At 36.4% G+C, this 20,810-nt stretch overlaps 1 protein-coding gene across 6 annotated transcripts in view; it reads right to left on the reverse strand.

The window, feature by feature from the left end:
- CSMD3 (CUB and Sushi multiple domains 3) overlaps positions 1–20,810 on the reverse strand; it is a 1,247,213-nt gene that overhangs the window by 237,490 nt on the left and 988,913 nt on the right. For all 6 annotated transcript variants that reach the window (XM_053896606.1, XM_019467839.2, XM_019467838.2 and 3 more), the window contains one exon: positions 11,250–11,366. In XM_053896606.1, coding sequence (XP_053752581.1) covers positions 11,250–11,366 — 117 coding nt within the window. The remainder of the gene's footprint in view (positions 1–11,249; positions 11,367–20,810) is intronic.

Genomic DNA, 20,810 nt, shown 5'->3' on the forward strand with positions numbered 1-20,810 from the left:
CATTGACCCTATGACTCTGAACTTTAATTCAAAATAATCTTCAGCAATCTGATGCTAATTAGTACTAAATAGACTGATGGGGGCAGCCACAGAATTTATCATCTTGATAAAATACAGCAAAAAATAAAAGTGAATATGAATGGGAAAAATACTAATATAGTGATACATAATCACCATTTAAACAAATTATTGTAAAATGTCTAGACTTATATTTCTGCACTATATTTTTCAAAGTTTTCTCCTGAATATTTAAGCATAAATTATTTCCTATAACTGATTTTTTAAAAAATGAGAGAAATGTGAAACATCAACATTGACACCCAGTACACAATCAATGCAAATATACACTTATCATAATGACCTAATAGATAATTTGGCAGCTATTTAAAAAATTCAGGTAGGGGCACCTGGGTGGCTAAGTCAGTTGAGTGTCTGACTTCAGCTCAGGTCATGATCTCATGGTTCATGGGTTCGAGCCCCGCATCAGGCTTGCTGCTGTCAGCACAGAGTCCGCTTTGGATCCTCTGTCCCTCGTTCTCTCTGTCTTTCCCCCGCTTGCGCTCTCTCTCTCTTTCAAAAATAAATAAACCTTAAAAAAAATTCAGCTAATAACATTCTAGAGCATATTATAGTCATTTTCTTGGAGGCTGAAAGGAAATAATTTTTTAAGTGGAAAGAGAACATAATGGCAATAGGAAGTGATGATACATGTCAATGTATTTAAGATATGATATTATATAATTTAGAAATTGCAGTTTTCTAAATCAGTTTTTATTAAAGAGGCTAAAGGCCTGTGTTGATGTTTGCTGACAGATTTCCAGCCACAGTGCTCCCCTTCCTCCCCTGCCACACAGCTGAGCAAGCAGATCACAAAGCCTGAGTTCTTCGTTCGGCACTAGTGGGAGGGTGAAACCACCCTAGCACTGAATGAGCACAGGAACCCTAGCACCACCACCACCCTATTACCCCAGCAGAATTCCAAAGTCCATCTTCTTTCCCTGATCTCTCGTGCCATTCTGGACGTGTTTGGAAGCCTGTCCTCCTCCCCCTGGAAAGCCTCATTATGTGAGTGATAAAAGTTTTCATGGTCCCTATCGTTTGTGTGGTGCCATCTGTCTTAAACTCCAAACCAACTGTAGCACAAACTCAACAAGGGATGCCATGAGGAGGTGTCCAGGAGATGAATCACAGGACTGAGAGTCTGTCTTCTCTTGCTGTGGTTTAGTAACTGGCTCCTTTACCCCCTACCAATCTTGCGCTTTGAGCTCTGCTGCTTTGCGCTGTATTTGCTGAGTTCTACCGAATCTTCGTCACAGATTTAATCAACCCACACCAGAAATTTTGACAACTGTCATTTAGAAACAAGAGTTAAGGCTGTCCTTAAATTGACCACAGTACCACTGTACCATGTCTGGGGTGTGTCTTAGCCTGGTCCTATCTGTATGCCTCATGTGGAATTATGTGTCTTGACTCCAGCATAAGCTGTGACTAATGCAAAGTTCAGAGGAACACTTTTACTTTATGACTGTTGATTGTGGTCCTTCTCCCATAGAATTCTCAGGAAAAGTACTGATACCCTGTGCAATACATGGGGCTGTTGAGTGGCCAGTCGTGTGGAAGGGCAGTAATCACGTGGCACGCTGAGGTCTACACTCCTAAAAGCAGCTGATTCAGTAAGACTCCGTGAAAATGTTTTCATTATCACTGCTGCCCGGATTTTTTATAACAAGGATCCTGATCCTAGGCTTATGTAGAAATAAACAAACAAAAACACATGACAGCCATGTGGGAAAATTAAAGAGATAATTCAAACTCTGCTTAAATTCCAGATCCTTAAGCCCTATAAAGAAACAATTGTTGTGGGGGAAGCTCTTAACCCTCATGTTACAGATTTGACGCTTTCTAGACAAACAATGTTATAAATACAAGCAGGGTAAAGAGGTTCCCTCTCCTCCAAACTGTATCTAGTTAACCATTAAACAAACAAACTAGATATAAGGTAAGGAGGAGACAAAAAAATTGAAAAAGAGATCCACAATTTGACCCAATTAGAAATCCAAAATTTACTACAAGACTTAAAATGTCTCTAATTGTCCTTTGCACCTCTACAACATGGAATTTGAGTTAATTTTAATATCTACTGAGATGCACCAACTAGCAAACCTTCATGGCCTTATACAATTACAGAGGTTCAAATTATAGTCCTTTTTGGGATCTCAGTAAATTTAAAGAAGGGCACACCCTATAATATAAAGGAGTTATGAAATATAAAATGTGGAACAAAGAGGTATGCATTATCTTAATCATCAGAATTATTGTCCTGCCTAAATATCCCATAGCAGTCATGGAAACTCTAATCAAAAATGTACTAAATTAAATTATGTCTTTGGAATTTATAGAAGGCTTGCCAAACTGAGACACTATGGGCCTTTCTCAATAATTAAAATAGTTAATGTGGTCCAATATAAGTTAAAACAGAGCCTTCAAAGACTGACACCCATCACAAAAGATTTATTTAGAGAAGGGTGTTTATATCCAATATTTATCCATTTAACAGACCAATATGGTTGTCCTTAAACCTGGGAAAAATGAATGGTACCTCATGGTGGATTACTGCAACCATGGTTCTGTGGTTCCAACCATTAAAATCCCCATAATCAATATCATTGAAATTACTGGTTCCATCTAATCATTAGCTGGTAAATATTTTGTTATAATTATTTGGCTCATATGTTTAACACCGATTTCCAGACTCAGAGCCATAGTTTGCCTTTAGCTATGATGAAATGCAACACATTTTGACTTCAGCTTCGATGGGACACCTCTACCTGGCTGCCCACAAGGTCTTCAAAAGCTCAGCCATTGCTCACGTCTTTGTTGGCAAAATTATCAGTGTGTCCAACTTTCTTGAGGAGCACAGGCAATGACATCACTCTTACGACACCTTCCTTCATGGATATTCATTTGCCACAATCATTCAAGACATACAAATACAAAAGAGCTCACAAATTGTGAGGTTCCATTTACCTACATATAATAGAAGGCCCTGTCACCTCAGTTAAATCCCTAGGAATTATTTGGTCAGCCCGAAGCCACTCTATTTCTGACACCATTAAGAAAGAAAAAAAAAATCTAAAGATTTTATTTTTAAGTAATCTCTACATCCAGTGCGGGGCTCAAACCCCCCACCCTGAGGTCAAGAGTCACACACTCCACTGACTGAGCCAGCCAGGTGCTCCAAGAAAGAACTAATGACACATGGCAACACAATGTTAAAACAGCTCAAATGTCTTTTAGGAATTTTTGGATTTTGAGGGCAACATATTCCTAATTTATAATTTTACTTAAGGTAATTTATTCTGTTTTTAGTAAACAGGCCTACCTTGAATGGTGCCATTTACAAAACTATCTCTAGACCCCTGAATTATAATAGAACAAGTGCTTAGAGACTCGATTACTCTAGAGGCTTTAGCAAGTTCCCTCATGGCTCTTGGAGTCTCTGGACTCCCTATGATAGGCATAAGTTGCCCCTGAACTTCTGATACAAGAAGATTCCCCTCTAAGTCCCATGCTATTGCAGTGGCAATGCTGCATGGTGGGATCTCCTAGAAAAAAATGCTCTCAAAGGCTCTGAGTCCATGGCTCTCTATATTCAGCTGCACATTGTGCCTTGAGTCTTGGAAGCAGTATTCTGCAAGTTCGGTATGGCTACTAAAGCCTCCTTGCTAAAAATGCGAATTATACCTACATATTAGAGCTAAAACTAGGCCCTTTGACCTACCCCAACCTGCATGAAGGTGTGGCCTTTCTGGTCCTTAATTCCTTGCCAGATGCCATGCTTTTGCAGAGGTTCCTCTTCTGAATCCCTTAGCTCCCTGAGTAGCCTTTAGAGATCAACTGAGTGAATAGTAAAGTGAATCTGTATACGTCAGACAGTATAACCAACATCATCAACATGATGAACACCCTGGAAAACTGGTTCTTTTAATACCTTAACCGTGATATCCCTGATAAAAGATTCACTGATTAGTACAACTGCCCAAACTTTGGGCAGTCACCCTTCACTGGACGTCATAGTTAACAAATAGCCCGGGTCAACGTGTCTTAGACCCTTGAGCCATTGCCAATTATCTGAGCATATGGTTGCCCCTTATGGGGTAAACACTTCTGAGAATTTTGTCTCAGACACTCCCTAAATACAAATTGATGCTACACATATCTCCACACATACTAAAGCCACCATACTAAGACTTCATCAAGATACTTGGCATCTTTTTTAGAGCTCTCGTAGTTACCGACAGTGATCAAGGCAACCATTCCACTTCTCACAATACAAAATGGTGAGCTCTGCAACAAGACATTCAATGGAAATGTCATGTCCCTTAAGTCTCTGGATACAAGCCTTATAAAGTGACAATGTGATTTAGACAAGTTAAAATATGACACATTTCACTTAAAAAAACACCAAGAGTGAATTGTGATAAAGTCTGATCCATTTTTGATGTTTAATCACTGGCAAGTTCCAAGCCATACCTCTTCCACTTCTCTTTTTGCCCCTTATATGGGGCAAGCTAATAAGAAAGGCAGGGTACACTTTCCTTTAGACAAATGGGATTTTCAAATCACATAAGTTCTGACTATTGTGAGGGAGCTTTCACTCTAGCACCAGAATAAAACCCAAAGCCAGTCAGCTTTCTTTGTTTCCTTAAGCAATTTTGGATCTCACTGGATCCAATTCTGGATTGTGCTCTGCTCTTCCCAGAAAGTCTCATTATTATCAGTGATACCTACATCTTTTCATACCTTCCTAGTGCATGTGTGGTGTCATAAGTCTTGACATCCAAATCAAATTTGGATGGGGGATCCTGGTCTAGCTGGTGACTAAATATGGTTTCATCTAATTATACGAGTAGTACCCAAAGAATTAAATAATATAAATATAAATACATACAATAATGACATTTCCTTACTCTCAAATGTTGGGCTCAAACCTAAGGGTTTCCTCTCTTATAGGCATAAAATTAACACACACATCCCTCCATATTGACATTAACAGAACCATAAGTTTTTTAAAACAATAAGAGAGCACACTTTTCTTTGTAATTGTTCTATATATAACAAATAATGATAAGTGGTAAATACACATTTTGAATAAACACACATTTTGTGAACATTTGTCATTTTTAAAGAAGTGAACTCAACATTTACAAAAGACTAATCATTGATTTTGATGCTGGTGTCATACATTTTAAATATAAAATATAAAAAGCCTTTATCGACTGGAAGAGTTCATTCATTATTGAAATCTTCACATCAGGAAAAACAGAATGCCAGTAAAATGATTTACTGACCTAATGGGCATACAAAAATAATCTCAAAACCATTTGTCACTATAATATGGGGGAAATTAGTGACAATAAATTACTGAATTAAGTATAAAGTCTGGTGATGACAACATAAATTCTGTAAGGGATGCTGAATAAAATAGATAATTGAAAACCACCTAGATATAAGATCAAAAGACAAATGGGTGGATATATGTCTGAGTTTTAAAGGACAATATACACGGAGTAAAAAAAATGGCTATTAGTTTTAACACAAAAGATGAGAATAGTTGACTTTCCATCCATAGCTCAAAACTACAGTAGTACATATTACAAAGTCCAGATACCCACAAGAAAAGTAATCCTAATATATGTATATATGTATATAGTGTGAGTGTGTATACATCTTAGTTCCAATCCACTGCTTTTGCTTTTTCCTTCTAAATTCTAAGGAGATCTGAATTTTTAAATACTACCTTTTATAGACTAACAGTTAATACAGAAAGGTGAAAGATATGATATTACAAAAATAAATTGCATTTAACAATCATTATGTAATAACCTAAGTATATAATATGGAAAGGAAATACTAAATTGAACAAATATAATAAGAATTAATGAAATATTCATTATCTAATCATTATCAGTGTTGTTAATATAATATCATGGTATAGTCTGAGAAAAAAAAACAATTATAACCCCATATTGAAGGCAACATCATAGGGAAAGATGTTTCTTAATGGACCTCGAGGAAACATACTGTACTGAAAGATAGGAAAAATAGCAGTTGTGAATCAGAAAAAATACAAACTATGAAGAAGCGGGAAAGAAATTCAAGGTGGTGTCAGCTACTTAAAACAAAACAAACAAACCCCAAACCTCTCTCCCAGCAATAAACAAAAGGTTTTAGTAACTGTCTGTACCCCCTGTACAGAGTAGACCAGCCTGACAACTTTGTGTGATTTAGGAGTTCATGAACTTGAAACCTATACAACCAAGAGACTGCATTAATAACAGAAGATACAGAGAGGGCTGACTAACTGGGAAAACTAAGAAGAAAAACCCGAGAAAGTTTTCATGCATACTTCCAAGATTCCACATTTGAAAGCCAGTCTTGGGGAAAATTAAGTTTTGTCCTTGATAAATAGGCAATCACGGTGGGCCTTTTAGGAGGTGAAACTATCTGGAAGCCCAAACACAAAGTTAAGTCACCACAGACTATTCTGGATATCCTCAAGGTGATTTTCATGTTGGAATTCTCCAAGAAATCTAAATGTCAGTTTGCATTCTACACAGCTAATATTTGATACATGTTTTATAGGATAATTTTTGTCTAAGATTTTCTACATAAAACTCTGGTAATGTAGTTCATCCTCTGTAGTGGGTTGAATAGTGTTCCCCACCCCCCAAAATGTGTATCTGCCTAGGAGCTTAAAATGTCATTGTATTTGGAAACAGGATCTTTGCAGATATAATTAAATATTAATATGAAATTATACTGGATTAAAGTGCACCCTAAATCCAACACATGGTGCCTTTAAAAGAAAAGAGGACAGAGATACATGCAGAAACAGAGGAGACACACAAACAGGGCAAAGGTCTTGTGAAGACAGAGGCAGAAATTAGTGATACAACTACAGCCACAGAATGTGAAGGGTGGCTGAAAGCCACTAGAAGCTAGGAAGAAGGCAGGAAAGATTCTTCCCAGGGCCTTCAGAGGGAGTGTGGCACTACTGATAGCTTGATTTCAGAGATCTAGCCTCCAGAACTGAGAGAACAAATTTCTGTTGTTTTAAACCACTGACTTGTGATATTTTGTTAAGGCAGCCCTCAGATACCAATACATTCTCTTTTACACATAATCCCTGGAATGCAAGGAATGGGCGATGGAAGGGATAGAAGGGGGCAGGGGGGCAGTTTGGAAAGGGATAATCATGTCAAGGAGTGATATTCCATGTGAAACCAGTTTAGGTATTATGTAACTAGTTATGAACCATTTCTTCTGAATTATAGTTGAAAGAGGACTTTCATCTCCTTTAATCATTTTAAGCATCTTGTTTTACCAACGGGTCCGTCTAAAATCTTTAATTTTTCCTTGTCTATTGTGTCTTTCTCTTGGGCTTTAAAGTAAGAAAATTCCATTATATTCTATCTCAAGAGAAAACAAACATAAACACTAGCCTCTGACTTGCCCCCCATTTCACTGCCATCCTAGCTCCTTCTTTTTTTTCTCAGCCAAAATTGTTGAAATAGAAGTCCAAACATTTATTCTCCAATGTTTGTAAGTCCTCACTCCATACAACTTGATTTTGGCTGCTACACTCTAAGTATAAATACCTATTAACAAAAAATTTTTCCTCTAACAATGGCAACAGTTTTCTTATGTTATAAAGCATCTTATCTATATCAAAGTCAAAATTAAAAATCTGCCTTGCATGTTTTAGCCCTTAAAAACAATGCATTGTAGGAAGACTTAAACAGTAAAACCATAAAGGGGAGACACCTGGTAATTAAAAATTAAAAAAATGAAGGAAAAATAAAACATATTTTATTAAAGGTAGGGTATTTTTAACCCAAAAATCCAAGTGAAATAGTTTGTTAGAAGGAAGTCAACTATCGAAAAATGTTATCCAATGACCCAGAATTATTATATTTCTACATATATAAAACAACCATAATCCTGCAGAATGAATATCACCAAAGAGACCCTAATATCTGAAGTTCAAATGAAATCCAATGACACTTATGAAAGCATTAGGAATTGACAATTTTCTTATCTATAAAAACTGAAAGATAGAAATTGACTGGCAAAATAATACTCATTCAATCAACTGGTAAAGTAAGTTCATATTCTGTTCGCATTTAACCGATATGAATTCAATTCTACACTGGGCAACAATAAATAAATAAAAGTAATGTGGTAGCATATGACCTATGAAAGATCAAGCTGGCTCATCTGGTATTATCTAAAGAAACAGTCAGCTGTTCTGACATTAGAGGATAAATTCCTGTTAAGAATTATTCAGTGACTACATGGCTCATGCAAAATTATGTAGATGATTTTTATGGGCGATTTAACATATTCCATGTGTAATGTTGATTATATGTGATTTTCTCCTTATATAACTTTAGAACCTTAACCTTTGTTAAGCTGCTATTCCCTTGAATGAATTGAGTGTATCTGACAGATATTATGCTAAATGATTAAAAAGTGAAATTCTAAGAGTGTCAGCCTATAAAAGAAACAGAAGAAAGAATGATTATATTTTAAGATAAGTGACAGGAAGAGAAAAAGTGAGAACTGGTACATTATGAAGTGATACCAAAGAGTCATAAAACATCTCAAAGTGGAACAGAAGGAAACTGAAAATGAGAGGAGGAAGAAGAAGCAAAACAGAAATTTGATTTGTCGATACTCAATGACTATTGCTTGATCATCTCACATTTAAGAGGTAAAAGTAGGAGTAGGAAGAAGTTGATGATAAGTATTCATTTAATTCGTCTACTCTGCTCCCAGAAAACTTTAAGGTGTTATTAGGTGATTAGATACCCACTGAAGGTGTAAAACAAACTATTTGTTTTTATGCTTTAATTACATAATATAAATGTTTTATTTTTATCCATGTTACTCTTAAGACTAATAAATCCAGAATCCAGGTCATTTTATTTCCACATTTTTGGTAACTGGTGGCAGGACCTCTACAAATGTGAACATAAATAAAAGTGTGTGTGTATGTGAATCTCTGTGTGTATATGACTTAACTACGTGTTATTACGCAATCACGTGCAAATAGTGTATCATTTAATTATAAATTAACCCTATGAGGTAGACATTTATCACCTCTATTTCAGAGAGGAGAAAAGTAAAATTCAGGCTAATGATGGGACTTGTCTAAGTGAAAAAGAGTAACGAATTGTGCTCTGAATCCAGAAATCTGACCTCAAAGTTGGCGTTTTTTAAACTCATAACGAACATGAACTATGTGAGACATCTTTTATAAATATACAATCTCATTCATCCTTCCCAACAACTTTACTCTGTAGACATAATGACCTCAACTTTACAAATAAAGAAACTGAGTCTCAAAGAGTTTATGTAACTTGTCCAAAGACAGAGAGGTACAAGATGTGACAGGCTGAAACTAGGACTCCAAGTTTGTTTGACTTCTTATGTAGTTTGAAATACAGAATGATGTAACATTTACACAAATAAAATCAGTTTCCTTACTAATAAATGAAAGTACATTTGATTTCATCCACAAATAATCCAAGACTTGTTTAAAAATTAATATTAAAAACCACTGATTATCAGTTGCATTGTTTACATTAAGAAGTCTACATTTAACTTACATTAAGTCTGCTCGAATAGATTCCATTCCCTAGAAACCTGTTAATTTATTTTAATCAGTACTTTTCCTTCTCTTTTTGAACATCTAGAGGTTACTATAAAATATGTCTACGTATCAGGAAAGGAAATGCCTGTGTTTCCTTTTTCATTTTTCTTGGCTACATGACATCCCAAGAATAGATTATAGTAGAACAAATTAATGGCTTATAAAGAGAACTGAGGTAACCAGGCAATCTTCTGGGTCATCACTGCTAGGGTTCTGTCAGCATCCATGCAACATTGTTGGCAGCTGGACTATAAACCCCTCTTACAAGAAAAAGACTATTTTGAGGCACAAAAGGAAAAAAATAAATAAACAATTAGGGTGGATAATGTTTTTCTTTCTAAACCGTCATTCTCTTCTCGAAGAGTTCAACTCTGATTTAACCAATCAATATGCTAGGAAGAAGAAATATTTTGTAGAGTAAAGAAATAGCCACCTTGCTAATGCTGGCCTCACCATTCTATTTCAAGGTTAAATAAAAGGTTTAGTATTTCACTTCTGATGACAACGTTCTCTCAGATAAGTTGAAGATCTTGGACTTGTTTCGAAAGAGAGAGAAGGAGGATATATGGGTGATATCAGGTTATAAGAAATTGGACTGGAAGCATCAGCTTATTTTATATATCAGCAGAAACGTTAAGTCAAGATGTGATCCAAAAATCTTGATATGATAAAATCCATGTCCTTCTGCTAAAATACTTTGTCATTCAGACCCAGACATTCATAACAGCTACGGCAAATCCTTTACCATGTAACACAATGCTATAAATCTAAATTGTAGAAGTCTGAACTTTCAGCCTCTCTCCCATACTTTACTGCTCACTAAATTTCCTTTGCCTACCCATCCATAAACAGAGCTTAACCTGGGTGAGATCCAGCTGGATCTCAGACACAAAACCTTTAGAAGCCAGGTAAGTGACTTCTAAGACTGGTGATCAGGGAGATGTGAAGGCAGCAAAGGACACATTGTCTTCTCAGTGCCAATGCAGAACAGATTGTCAGGTTGACAAGATGAGCTGAAATGTCCTTTGCTGTCTTTCTATATTCATTGCTGTCCCAGAAACTAGGTGCTTGAAACCAAAATCGTTTCTTTCTGCAAATGTGTTTAAAAAGTATACAACAATATGATTGGTTTGTACAGACTTTGCCATTATTATAATAGTTCTGTATTTGACTGTATGCATATTTTGCAGAGCACACTTTGCTTTATGCTCTGGTAATTTCCCATTTTATATCATTCTGACGTGAAGGCACTTGCAAGGTTACTGGATGTACTTATTTTTAAAAATTAAAAACAATCCTGTTTTCATTTTTATATTGTTGTTCACCTGTGTACTTGACTGTAAATTCAGATTGAGTAAAATGACCTCAAAATTTTATTATTACAAAGCTACTATCTAAAAAGAATTGCCGAGTAAAGTACTTTATGAATAGTGAAAATGTTCATGAAAAACTAACATTTTTGAATAGCACATATTGAAAAACAAAGGATGTCTGGAATGAAATACTACGTGATGAGATGACTATTACTTACCAAACTCCTTGGGAACTGCTATCGAATAAACACAATTATGCCCCACACTGTAATTTTTGGGATAGTTTGGTGATAGGACGGTGCCTTCTGAACCCGTTGAACGACTTCCACAGGGTGCTAGGAGACAGAAATGACAAAACATTTTTAGAAAAGCTTTACAAAAATCGCACTGAGAATGTTTTCTTGATATAAACATGATGGTTATTGAATTTTAAGGTATTTGGTTTATTTCCATCTTTTAATAAGATCCACCACTGTCAAATATCTTAAAAACAAATTGTGGACATATGTGACTACTGTAGCTATTCAGATTTACTCTTCTCAAACACAGTAATATAACCGTGACATAATGGTACTATCTCTAGAGGTAATAATGGCGGCCCTGCTTTCATTTATGATAAAAGCGCAAAGGAAATTTTCTCTTATATAATGATGAGAAATTACATATGCAGGTGGGAAATTGTTGTACTCACTGCCAGGCTTTGACATTCTACTCAAAATCAACCTTGATTATGCTGCCACCAAATTAAGTATTTTTATACACGGGACAGGGACGGCTGTACAAACACATTCACCCACTCATCTAAGTAAAATACTCTCTCACCAACCTTTATCTGTTTATATGATTTACATTTGAATCGTTAGAGTTGCTGATGGTGCACAGAGGCAGATTTTTTTTTTTTTTTTTTTTTTTTTTTTTTTTGCTACCTCAGCCCCAAATGTGCTATGTTCCTAAAAGAGGTGAGGGTGAAACCAATGTTTCGGGCAAATTTGTAGATGATGGTTCTGGTGTTCACAAGATAGGGGGGGATACCTTAGGCTTTATAGTTCTGAGTTATGAGACAGACCCAGGCTAATGATGGAGATTTAAGTATTGAAAACATAAAGATGATAGCTGATATTCTCTAAGAAAATGATGTCACCCAGAAAATTATACAGAATGAGACAAGATGGGCAAAGAGGAGGTCTGGAGAATGCCAAGGTGTAGGATCGCATAGAGGGTGGCTACAGTGAATGTAGTCCCATGGAAGCCACTGGCGAAGAGCTTCAATTAAAGCAAAGTGTTCAACAGGGTTAAGTGTTGCCAGGTGGTAATAAAAGAAAAACGAGTCAGTGGATTTGGCGATGTGGAGTATCACAGAGCAGGGGCTTCTTCTCCTGGCCCATGATTGCTTGAGGAGGGATTCTGTTTAACCCCTGGCTGGCTGGTTCCACCCTTACTCCCAAGGTACAATGAGCTTTCCAGACTGATCAGCCCAGGAGGGGAACTTCAACCTTACTCCGGGCTGGGGGCCATTCTGCTTAAAGAACATATTGGCCGGTCTCCTCCTCTGCAGAGTCAGTATTACAGGGCAAGTCTGCTGAGAGCGTGGCCATGGTTGTTGCAGGACACCCGTATCTGCGCAGGATGCCTGTTGTTTTGGCCCCTCTGCTTTTATCAATATTAAAGCTAACAGTCTGATTTCCTTCAGCCTATCCCTTAATTGGCTTTGAACTTGTGCAGAGAGGACTCCCCTCAAGCAATGGGATTTTGGCATTGTTAATACAGCAGGTTCAACTAGAGCAGCTTTTTGCAAACTACAGCCAGCAAACCAAAGCCAGGCGGTCAGGAGAGGGTTTTACATTCTTAGAGTCACAAAACAAAGTTTTGAGTTTGAGTACGCGACAGAGACATATGTAGCCAACAAATCCCAAAATACCATCTGGCGCTTTACAGAAAAAAGTTTGCTAACCCTTGAAGTAGAGTAGAGGGGTGGTAGCTAGATAGTAGCTGGATGAAGAGTAAGTATGTAAAGAAATAGATGTAATCAGAGCCTTAATCATAAACAAAAGGAGAATGTGGGGAGTAGTCAGGGGAAGATGCAAAGCTGAGCGAGTTTTATTACTGTTTTATTTAACGGGGAGGAAGGAGTCATTGCAAAGGGAAAATCAGGAGCAGAACTAGAGTCTAGGAAAAGGTAAGATAAAAAACCAAAGTGGAGCCATTTCACTTTTGAAACCATCAGTGACATTCCCCTGTGACCTGAGGAAAACAGATGGACTAGAAATACATAGGTTTAGGTTACATGCTGGGAATTTATTGGAGTTATTGCCTAATTTTCCTTTTCAGTGTTTGTTCGTTTGTAGAGAAAAAGCATGAGCCTGGGAGGGGCAGAGAGAGAGGGAGATAGAGCATCCCAAACAGGGCTGGATTTCCCACACCCTGCGATCCTGACCTGAGCCAAAATCCAGAGTCAGAGGCTTAACTGACTGAGCCACCCGGGTGCCCCCTGATTTTCCTTTTAAAGACAGCTGGGTGCAGTGTTGTTTTAGGTGACTGGAGAAGAGTCATGATAGCTTGAAAAAGTAAACACATTTGATGGATTCCTGGCCAGAGTTTAAAATATATCAATATACTTAAAACACATACATACAACACAAACAGTGTCTTGTATTGTGTTGGGTGGCTAATGAATGTCCTGCCTTTTAATGTTCTGTAAAATGGTAATATACAGTTAGGATTAAGCATACTAAAATTAGAACTCCCCAGAACAACAACAAATTGACAGTGGTGATGATAACCAAAGATGCATTGCTCTCGTCACTCATCATTGTTTGAGACGAGAGTGGTCAGGTGTATTCTTCGTTCAGCACAGATAACTTTATTCAGCTGATATTACTGATGAGAAAATCATTCAAGAATGAGTACTACGATTTATATTAACTTTCCTTCTGATTTTAAGGTGCTCCAAAGTTACAACACTTTGAATGTATGTGACAATAGCTCTTATTTTCATATTTGGAAAATATGAATAGAAATGAGAGCTTTTCGTTCAAGTTCAGCTTTGTGACTTAGTCATGAACATTCTGCTATTCCACATGAATATGCATCTGACAACCTCAATTTGTTTTTTATAGTTTATTTTGCATAATGGACATTTAGGACAGCTATTTCAAAAAGTATCATTTATAAATATAAAAAATGTGAAGTTGTTTTTTAATCATTGATGAATATAAGGTTGCAGTATAGTCACCTGTTCTTAGGGTAACTAATACTGTATTAGATTCTGTTATTTGTCCTAGTATCAATAATCTGGGGTTCCTTCTGGTCAGTGCTTACAGCATGTCCTAGTTTATAATCACTTATGTTGAATACTGTAGTGACTGAAAGTATTCCGTGTAGTATGCAAATAATATAAATAAGGGAAAATTAACTGTGCTTTGAGATAGAGATTTATTGTAATCTGTTCTATGTTTACAAAAATTTAAATGGAATAATGACTAAGCCAGAACAACTTTACTAATTTTCCTAATATTGGTTCCTAGAAACTTTTCACATCCTCTCTTCCTGTTTTAATTTCATCATACTGGTGGGTATAGGAAAGGGCAGCCTTTATCTTTTTGGCTCTGTTCACAATCAGTAGAAGTTAGGAGCCAGCCAAGACTTTGAATTCTATGCTTATTTTTGCCATTTTACTTATACCAGTGGGCCATTTGTCACACTGGCTGTGTTTCTCTGAAAGCCCATATCCCTTGTAATGCATTTAATGTAAGAACTCACCTGTACCAGTTCCTGATTATAACTTATTTGATACATATGACAACTGCTTAAATCTATATTTAATAGCATTGTTGTAGAACACGTGAATTATGAAAAGAAAAGGTTCTATAATTAAGTTTGGAACATACGTGGATAAAAGAAAAAGTTCTTTATGACTTCACTGATACTTTAGTAAGGTCTAGGGACTGTCATATTCATTCTTACAAACTTATTTGATCGTGGAGACTGTTTCAGGGTAACATCTCATGGGACCAATGTTCCTTAGAACACCCTTTGCAAAATGCCAGACTGATGATTCCAAAATGTGCTATCACTTTGGTAATAATTCTCACATTTATATTATTGTCTATAATTGATTAGAATTTTGTAGAACCAAAGAACCGTGTTTCAATGTATGCACGGAGAGCCAAAGTACTTTAAAGATTTAAAATGTCAAACTTAGCCTATTATAACATACCATTATGCTTGACACTCTCTCCCTGACTCTTGGGGTCCAATACACCACTGATTTGTTGCTTGTACCTTTACGTAGCTTATCAGTCTCTCTCTCTCCTCTCTGCCACTGAAACTGCCACAACCCAAACTCCCAACAGTTTCCACATGGGCTCTTGGAAGAGACAACTAGCTCTACCGATCCTTGCAAGTTCTCACCGCTGCTAACGATGTTTCTGACAGACACGTCTTATCGTATTTCTCTTCTCTTCCTGGAACAGTTCTGATAAACAGTGGGTTCTCCATAAATGTTTGTGGGAGGTTGAAATGTACTATGCTTATCATACCAAGCAGGCTACTATAAACGGTGTTCCATAGACAGCACGTACATGAACATTTCATTTTGTAGAAATTTTTCCAGAAATTCACTTAAATCCAAGACAGAATTGAAACATACCCTCTCAATAAATCCATATTAGCCTATTTCTGTGATTGAAGTCTCCGATTGCCAGGAATCACTGTTGCTTTACATTTAGAGGCAATATTATGTAAAAGATGTGTATCTTTAAGCATTGAAAATATGCTCAATGATAGGATTGAGTTCCACTGAGGGAACAGCAGACTCATGTCTACCATTTTACAGTAGCAAATCCATGCTAACATTTAATTAGTCTGGAACATACCTTCACTGAGTGAGTGAAATCACTCACACTGTTTAATTTCATGATTTTTCTTGTTCTCTCTCTCTCTTTTTTTTAATGTTTGTTTTTTTTTAAATCCTCTTTGCCTGAATTTATATGGATTCATTTGTATCGGTACAATGTGCCCAGACTGCAACTATACTGTATGTGCTTGTTTTACTCTTGCAAGAAGAAAGGATGAGGCAGTAAACAGACGTGGTATTTCCAGGGACATCAGGGGATGAATCTGTAACTGGATTTTAAGGTTTCTAGTCACCTAGTGAAAAGGACTTCCCCTTTAAGATTCGATCATGTGTGCAGGAGGCAGGAGGAGGGCTGGAGAAGAAGAAGAAGAAGGAGAACAAAGGGTAACTTCCCAGTGAAACAGAAGGATCTCAAACCATTTTTATGGAAGAGGTCCTACTCGAACGTCCAACATATCTTAGAGACTGCATAGTACGCTCAACACAGCCGTAAGCTACTTGCAATTTCAAACCTTTTTGGTTGTGTAATGTATAATTTATTATCAAATATACCTTATCGTGAAAATTATTATAGAATATATAAATTTTTCTCAGAGGAATGTTGGGTACTTTTAAAAGTGATTAATTCTTGTGGGTCACAAAAAGAGCAAAATACTATATTAAATCAATAATTTACTAGATGCGGCCTGTGCCTCCTTCAGTTGGAGAGAACTGCTGTACTTTTAGGAAAGTGCTGGTCTACTTCTGGGAAATTACTTATGCCCTGATGTAGCCTGATTGAATGTCACAAATCAAAAATCCTGGGAGAAAAAGGGTTTGAAAGCTGTATCTGCCACCGAGTCTTTTTTTTTTTTTTTTTTTTTTTTTTTTTTTTAAGCTAAGTCCTTTCATAAGCCTTAAACTTTGGAATTGAGTTTGTAATGCAGGCAGCTAATATTCCCAGTATTGACTTCAAGATTAAAACTACTCTTGCTTTGTTTGAAACCTGTTCTTAGTAAAAAATAGCTTATTATTCAGCCATTGATTTCATGCTTTGCATCATGTCTCCTAAATAAATAAGCATTTCATTTTGTTTATCTGTTAGATGATGTTCCTCTAATAAGGCCATTTTGTCATAATGGTAGTAACTATTTCTTTAAATTATAAACGATTACCTTAACTAACTTATTTATTTTGATTTTCATTTTCTTTTGCATTAGTTCTGATATATTCACATTCATTTATCTGGAAAACTAAAGATAATATTGTTATGAGTTTCCTATTGCCTCATCTATTCGCCCAAAAGAAAAAAAAAGCAAAAATCAGTCTTTACTACTTGTGAACTAATCCTTTGTTATAATTCCACACCCCTGCTTAACACTAAAAACAAACAAACAAACCAACAAAAACAAAACTCCATCTCATTGCTGTAATCGGTGGCTTGTAAACCACTTTAATCCCTCACTAAGTAAACTTAGTAGGAGATGTCCTTCTACATCTGTCACCTCACCGATTGCCTGGACTCACTCATTTGATTGTGCTGCCTGGAAAGGTATTCCCTTCATGCACCAGTGCTCTGTGAGCTGTGTTCTCCATCAGAGTGTATGTTCTTAGAAGAAGAAGAGTCATCCTAGGACAAAGACCTCCGAAGAGCTATATTCATTCCTTGGATGGGTCTGCCATGCTACCATATATAAATTCTCATAGAATGGATGTTAGTAGTTCATCTGTGATACCTATGTCCCTCATTTTCAACCTCATTTTCAAGATTGACGTATGATGTATACAATTGAGTGTTATTGTTGTGGTTGTTTAGCATATTCACAAAGTTGTGGACCACACCTCTACCTAATTTCAGAATATGTGTCATCCTCAAAGGAGTTCCTGTACTCATTAGCAGTCACTTGCTATTCCCTATGCTCCCAAGTCCCTAGCAATTGCTAGGAAACTGGATATGGAAAGACAAGTTCTTAAAATAATTTTGGTTGAATTATTGGTGCTGTTTAAAAACTAAAATTCCTTTTCACTGCTTAGTTTCTTATTTCTAAGTCATTGATTTTAAGTGATGGCAATCTTTTGTTGTTTAAAACATACTTTAAGACAGCTAGTATATTAGCACAAAATGAGTGTAGGGAAAAAAAAATCCTCTGTGACAATTTCTTACTCCTACTGGATCGCTACACATTGATTTCTCAGGAAAGTCTTCTCTGTCTTCCAAATTAGTTCGGAGGATCCCATCATATAGCATTCCATTACTTTCAAGGCACTTATTACAACTTGTTTTATATTTATATAAAGCCACTTATTTGTATGGCCTTTTGATTAGGGTCTGTCTCTATCACTTAACTCCAAATGTATTAAGTCAAAATTTCCATGTCTTTTTATGCACTACTTATAATTCTGGAGCTTAGCAGAGTGTCTGTTTATTTAATGGACTTGTAAGAAATATATGTCATAAATATTAGGAAAAATAAAATATACAGTATATTACTATCTTGCTGGTGACTAAATGCACAGTATGTAAAACTCATATTTTTCAAACCACTTGCTTAGGGTAGCATAGCAAGTGCAATATAAAAACCCAAATTTTTGGAGTCTGCAAGATCTAGTTTTGAATTCCAGCTTCACTATTTACTGACTGAGTAGCCTTGGAAGAGAGGACATTTCAAAGTGGAACCAGATCTGGTATATGGTGAGGCTTAGACAAAATGAATGAAACAACTCTCTGGCCCCACAGAATCTTCTGGAGGTAATATGTTGAGGGTTTCATAAAGGCCTTAGGAAGATGAACTAATCTCATCAATCCCAGAAAGAAATACAGAGTTTAGAGAAAGGACAGGAGGAAACTTACCTGGTGTTTCTGCCAAACTCTTCCCTTGAGAGAGAGGAATGCCATTTAAGCGATTCTACCCAGGGCATTGTTTCCCTCTAGGAAGAGCCAGTGGTTTTTATTTTCCTCTCCTCTTCATTTCCCTAGGGATGAAGACCAGGGTACTCCAACCCAAAGGAAGAGGAACCTACAACTGTAATTTAGCTGTTTTCTCAAGGAGTGGCGGGGGTTGGGGGGCTGTCACTGTGCCCAGCTGTTAACAATCGGTGTGGACATAGTCCTCTACTCTTTGGACTCTTTATGCTTTAGAAGGCCAGGGAGAAGCAAGAGCCAATGTTAATAGTGAAAAGGAGGTGAAATTGGCCTGTCTTCTCCTTTTTCTTACAACTCACGGGTTCTTTTTCTTGTTTCATGAATTTGGACAGGGAAAAAAATGTATATATTTTTCAACCCTAATGGATTTTTTTATTTTTAGTTAATTATACCATTTCATTCCATTTCAAACGTAGGCAGAAAACCACAGTAGTATTAGAAGTAACTGCGACTTTGTCACCAATAGAAATTACAGATGTTTTTATATTACATAATTGTTGTGGATACCTCAAAATATTATTTCTGCTTATCCCTATAGTAGTTATTAAGCTTTTCAGAACTTCCAATTTAAGGGAACAATTAGGAAGCAATATATTATTACATCAAAATTTGTTTTTTCAATTATAGATTTTAAGTACTTGGATAACTGCATTTTAATATAATCAGTTTATTGCTTACACCTATGTGCTTTATTATATTTTTACACCTAAAAAAGATAATTCTAGGATAGCATTCACCATTACACAAAAAAGAAACCCAATTCTAATTAGATTCCTCCCAAATCCATCTGATGACTTTCGTAATTTTTTGTTTTCTCTTTTCTTTAACGGTACTTGGCTCAGAGATTGTTGCTTTGGCCTATGAAGTTCTGGAAAACATTAGTTGCACTGGAGGACCCTTGCCTTTTTGCTCTCTTGTATCTCTTCCTAACATGACAGATGAACTCTTCCCTGAATCAGAAAGGTCCTAAAACTCAGATTTGGAACTAGGGGAGAAATATCCAGTCTTCAGTTTGGCTTAGGTTTGAAGATACTTAGAACCATTGCCTCAGTATGGTCCAGATTTACTCACTAACACTCCCAAGTATTTCAGTCTAACTGAATCTGGCATTTGGGATTAGGAACAAAATTCCCTATTGCACAGCAAACTCTGTATTATCTTCTTTTATGTGTATATCTTGGAGTGAATGGCTCACTGCTGAAGTGTAAGTGTAAAATGAAATTTTCCGTGTTTAATAAAGGGGAGGAAAGCAGCAGCCTCCTTTAGGGCATCTCTTTTAAAACATAATAGGCCCCAACTTTTGATTTTATAGTGCAGGACTGCTGGCCTTCTGACTGAAGTAAACAATTCTTCAGAAATTAACTCAGGGTTCTTCCAAGGTATACTCACAAGGTATATGGAGACAAGGTACCTCAGTGTGTGTCTCAAGAAGATAAAAGAAGTGTTATTTGTTCTTTCTTTATAAATTTGTATGAGATTCTGTCTGGTCTTTCTAGTATCTTTCATAGACTGCCGGCAATGTTCATTATATTCCAAATATCCTTATTCACTAATAAATCTGATTTTTTTCTCTCTAGGTTTTGTGGGTTGAAATTTTTACTAGGTTTTTTTCTCCAATAGAAGAACATTTTGACTATTTTTAGATCTGTTTTCTTATTACCTTAATACCATTCCTTAATACAGTTTGATTCTCAACATGACTATTAATAGTTACTGCTGTATACTTTATTTTCTTGATCTGCAAGGAGAGAATTTCTGGGTTGATAGATTTTCTGTATATGTAAGTTTTTTTTTCTTTTTTGCTTTTCTGTAAAAACTGGTGACATATTAGGGAGGCAAGTTTGAAGTCTAACTCAAAGCCTGCATGGTAGTGGAGAATAGGGGCTTCTTTGTACAGTGAGAAGCCACGAGACTACCCCTCTGAAGATATGGCATAGTGACTGAGATCCCAAAAGCAGAGAAAATAAAGATGGTTTAAAATATGAGCTCCAAGTCAGTGGCCACAAGTAAATATGCTCTGAA

This window comes from Panthera pardus, unplaced genomic scaffold, assembly GCF_024362965.1.
Source record: "Panthera pardus isolate Hobbes unplaced genomic scaffold, ASM2436296v1 HiC_scaffold_7, whole genome shotgun sequence".
Lineage (NCBI taxonomy): Eukaryota > Metazoa > Chordata > Mammalia > Carnivora > Felidae > Panthera > Panthera pardus.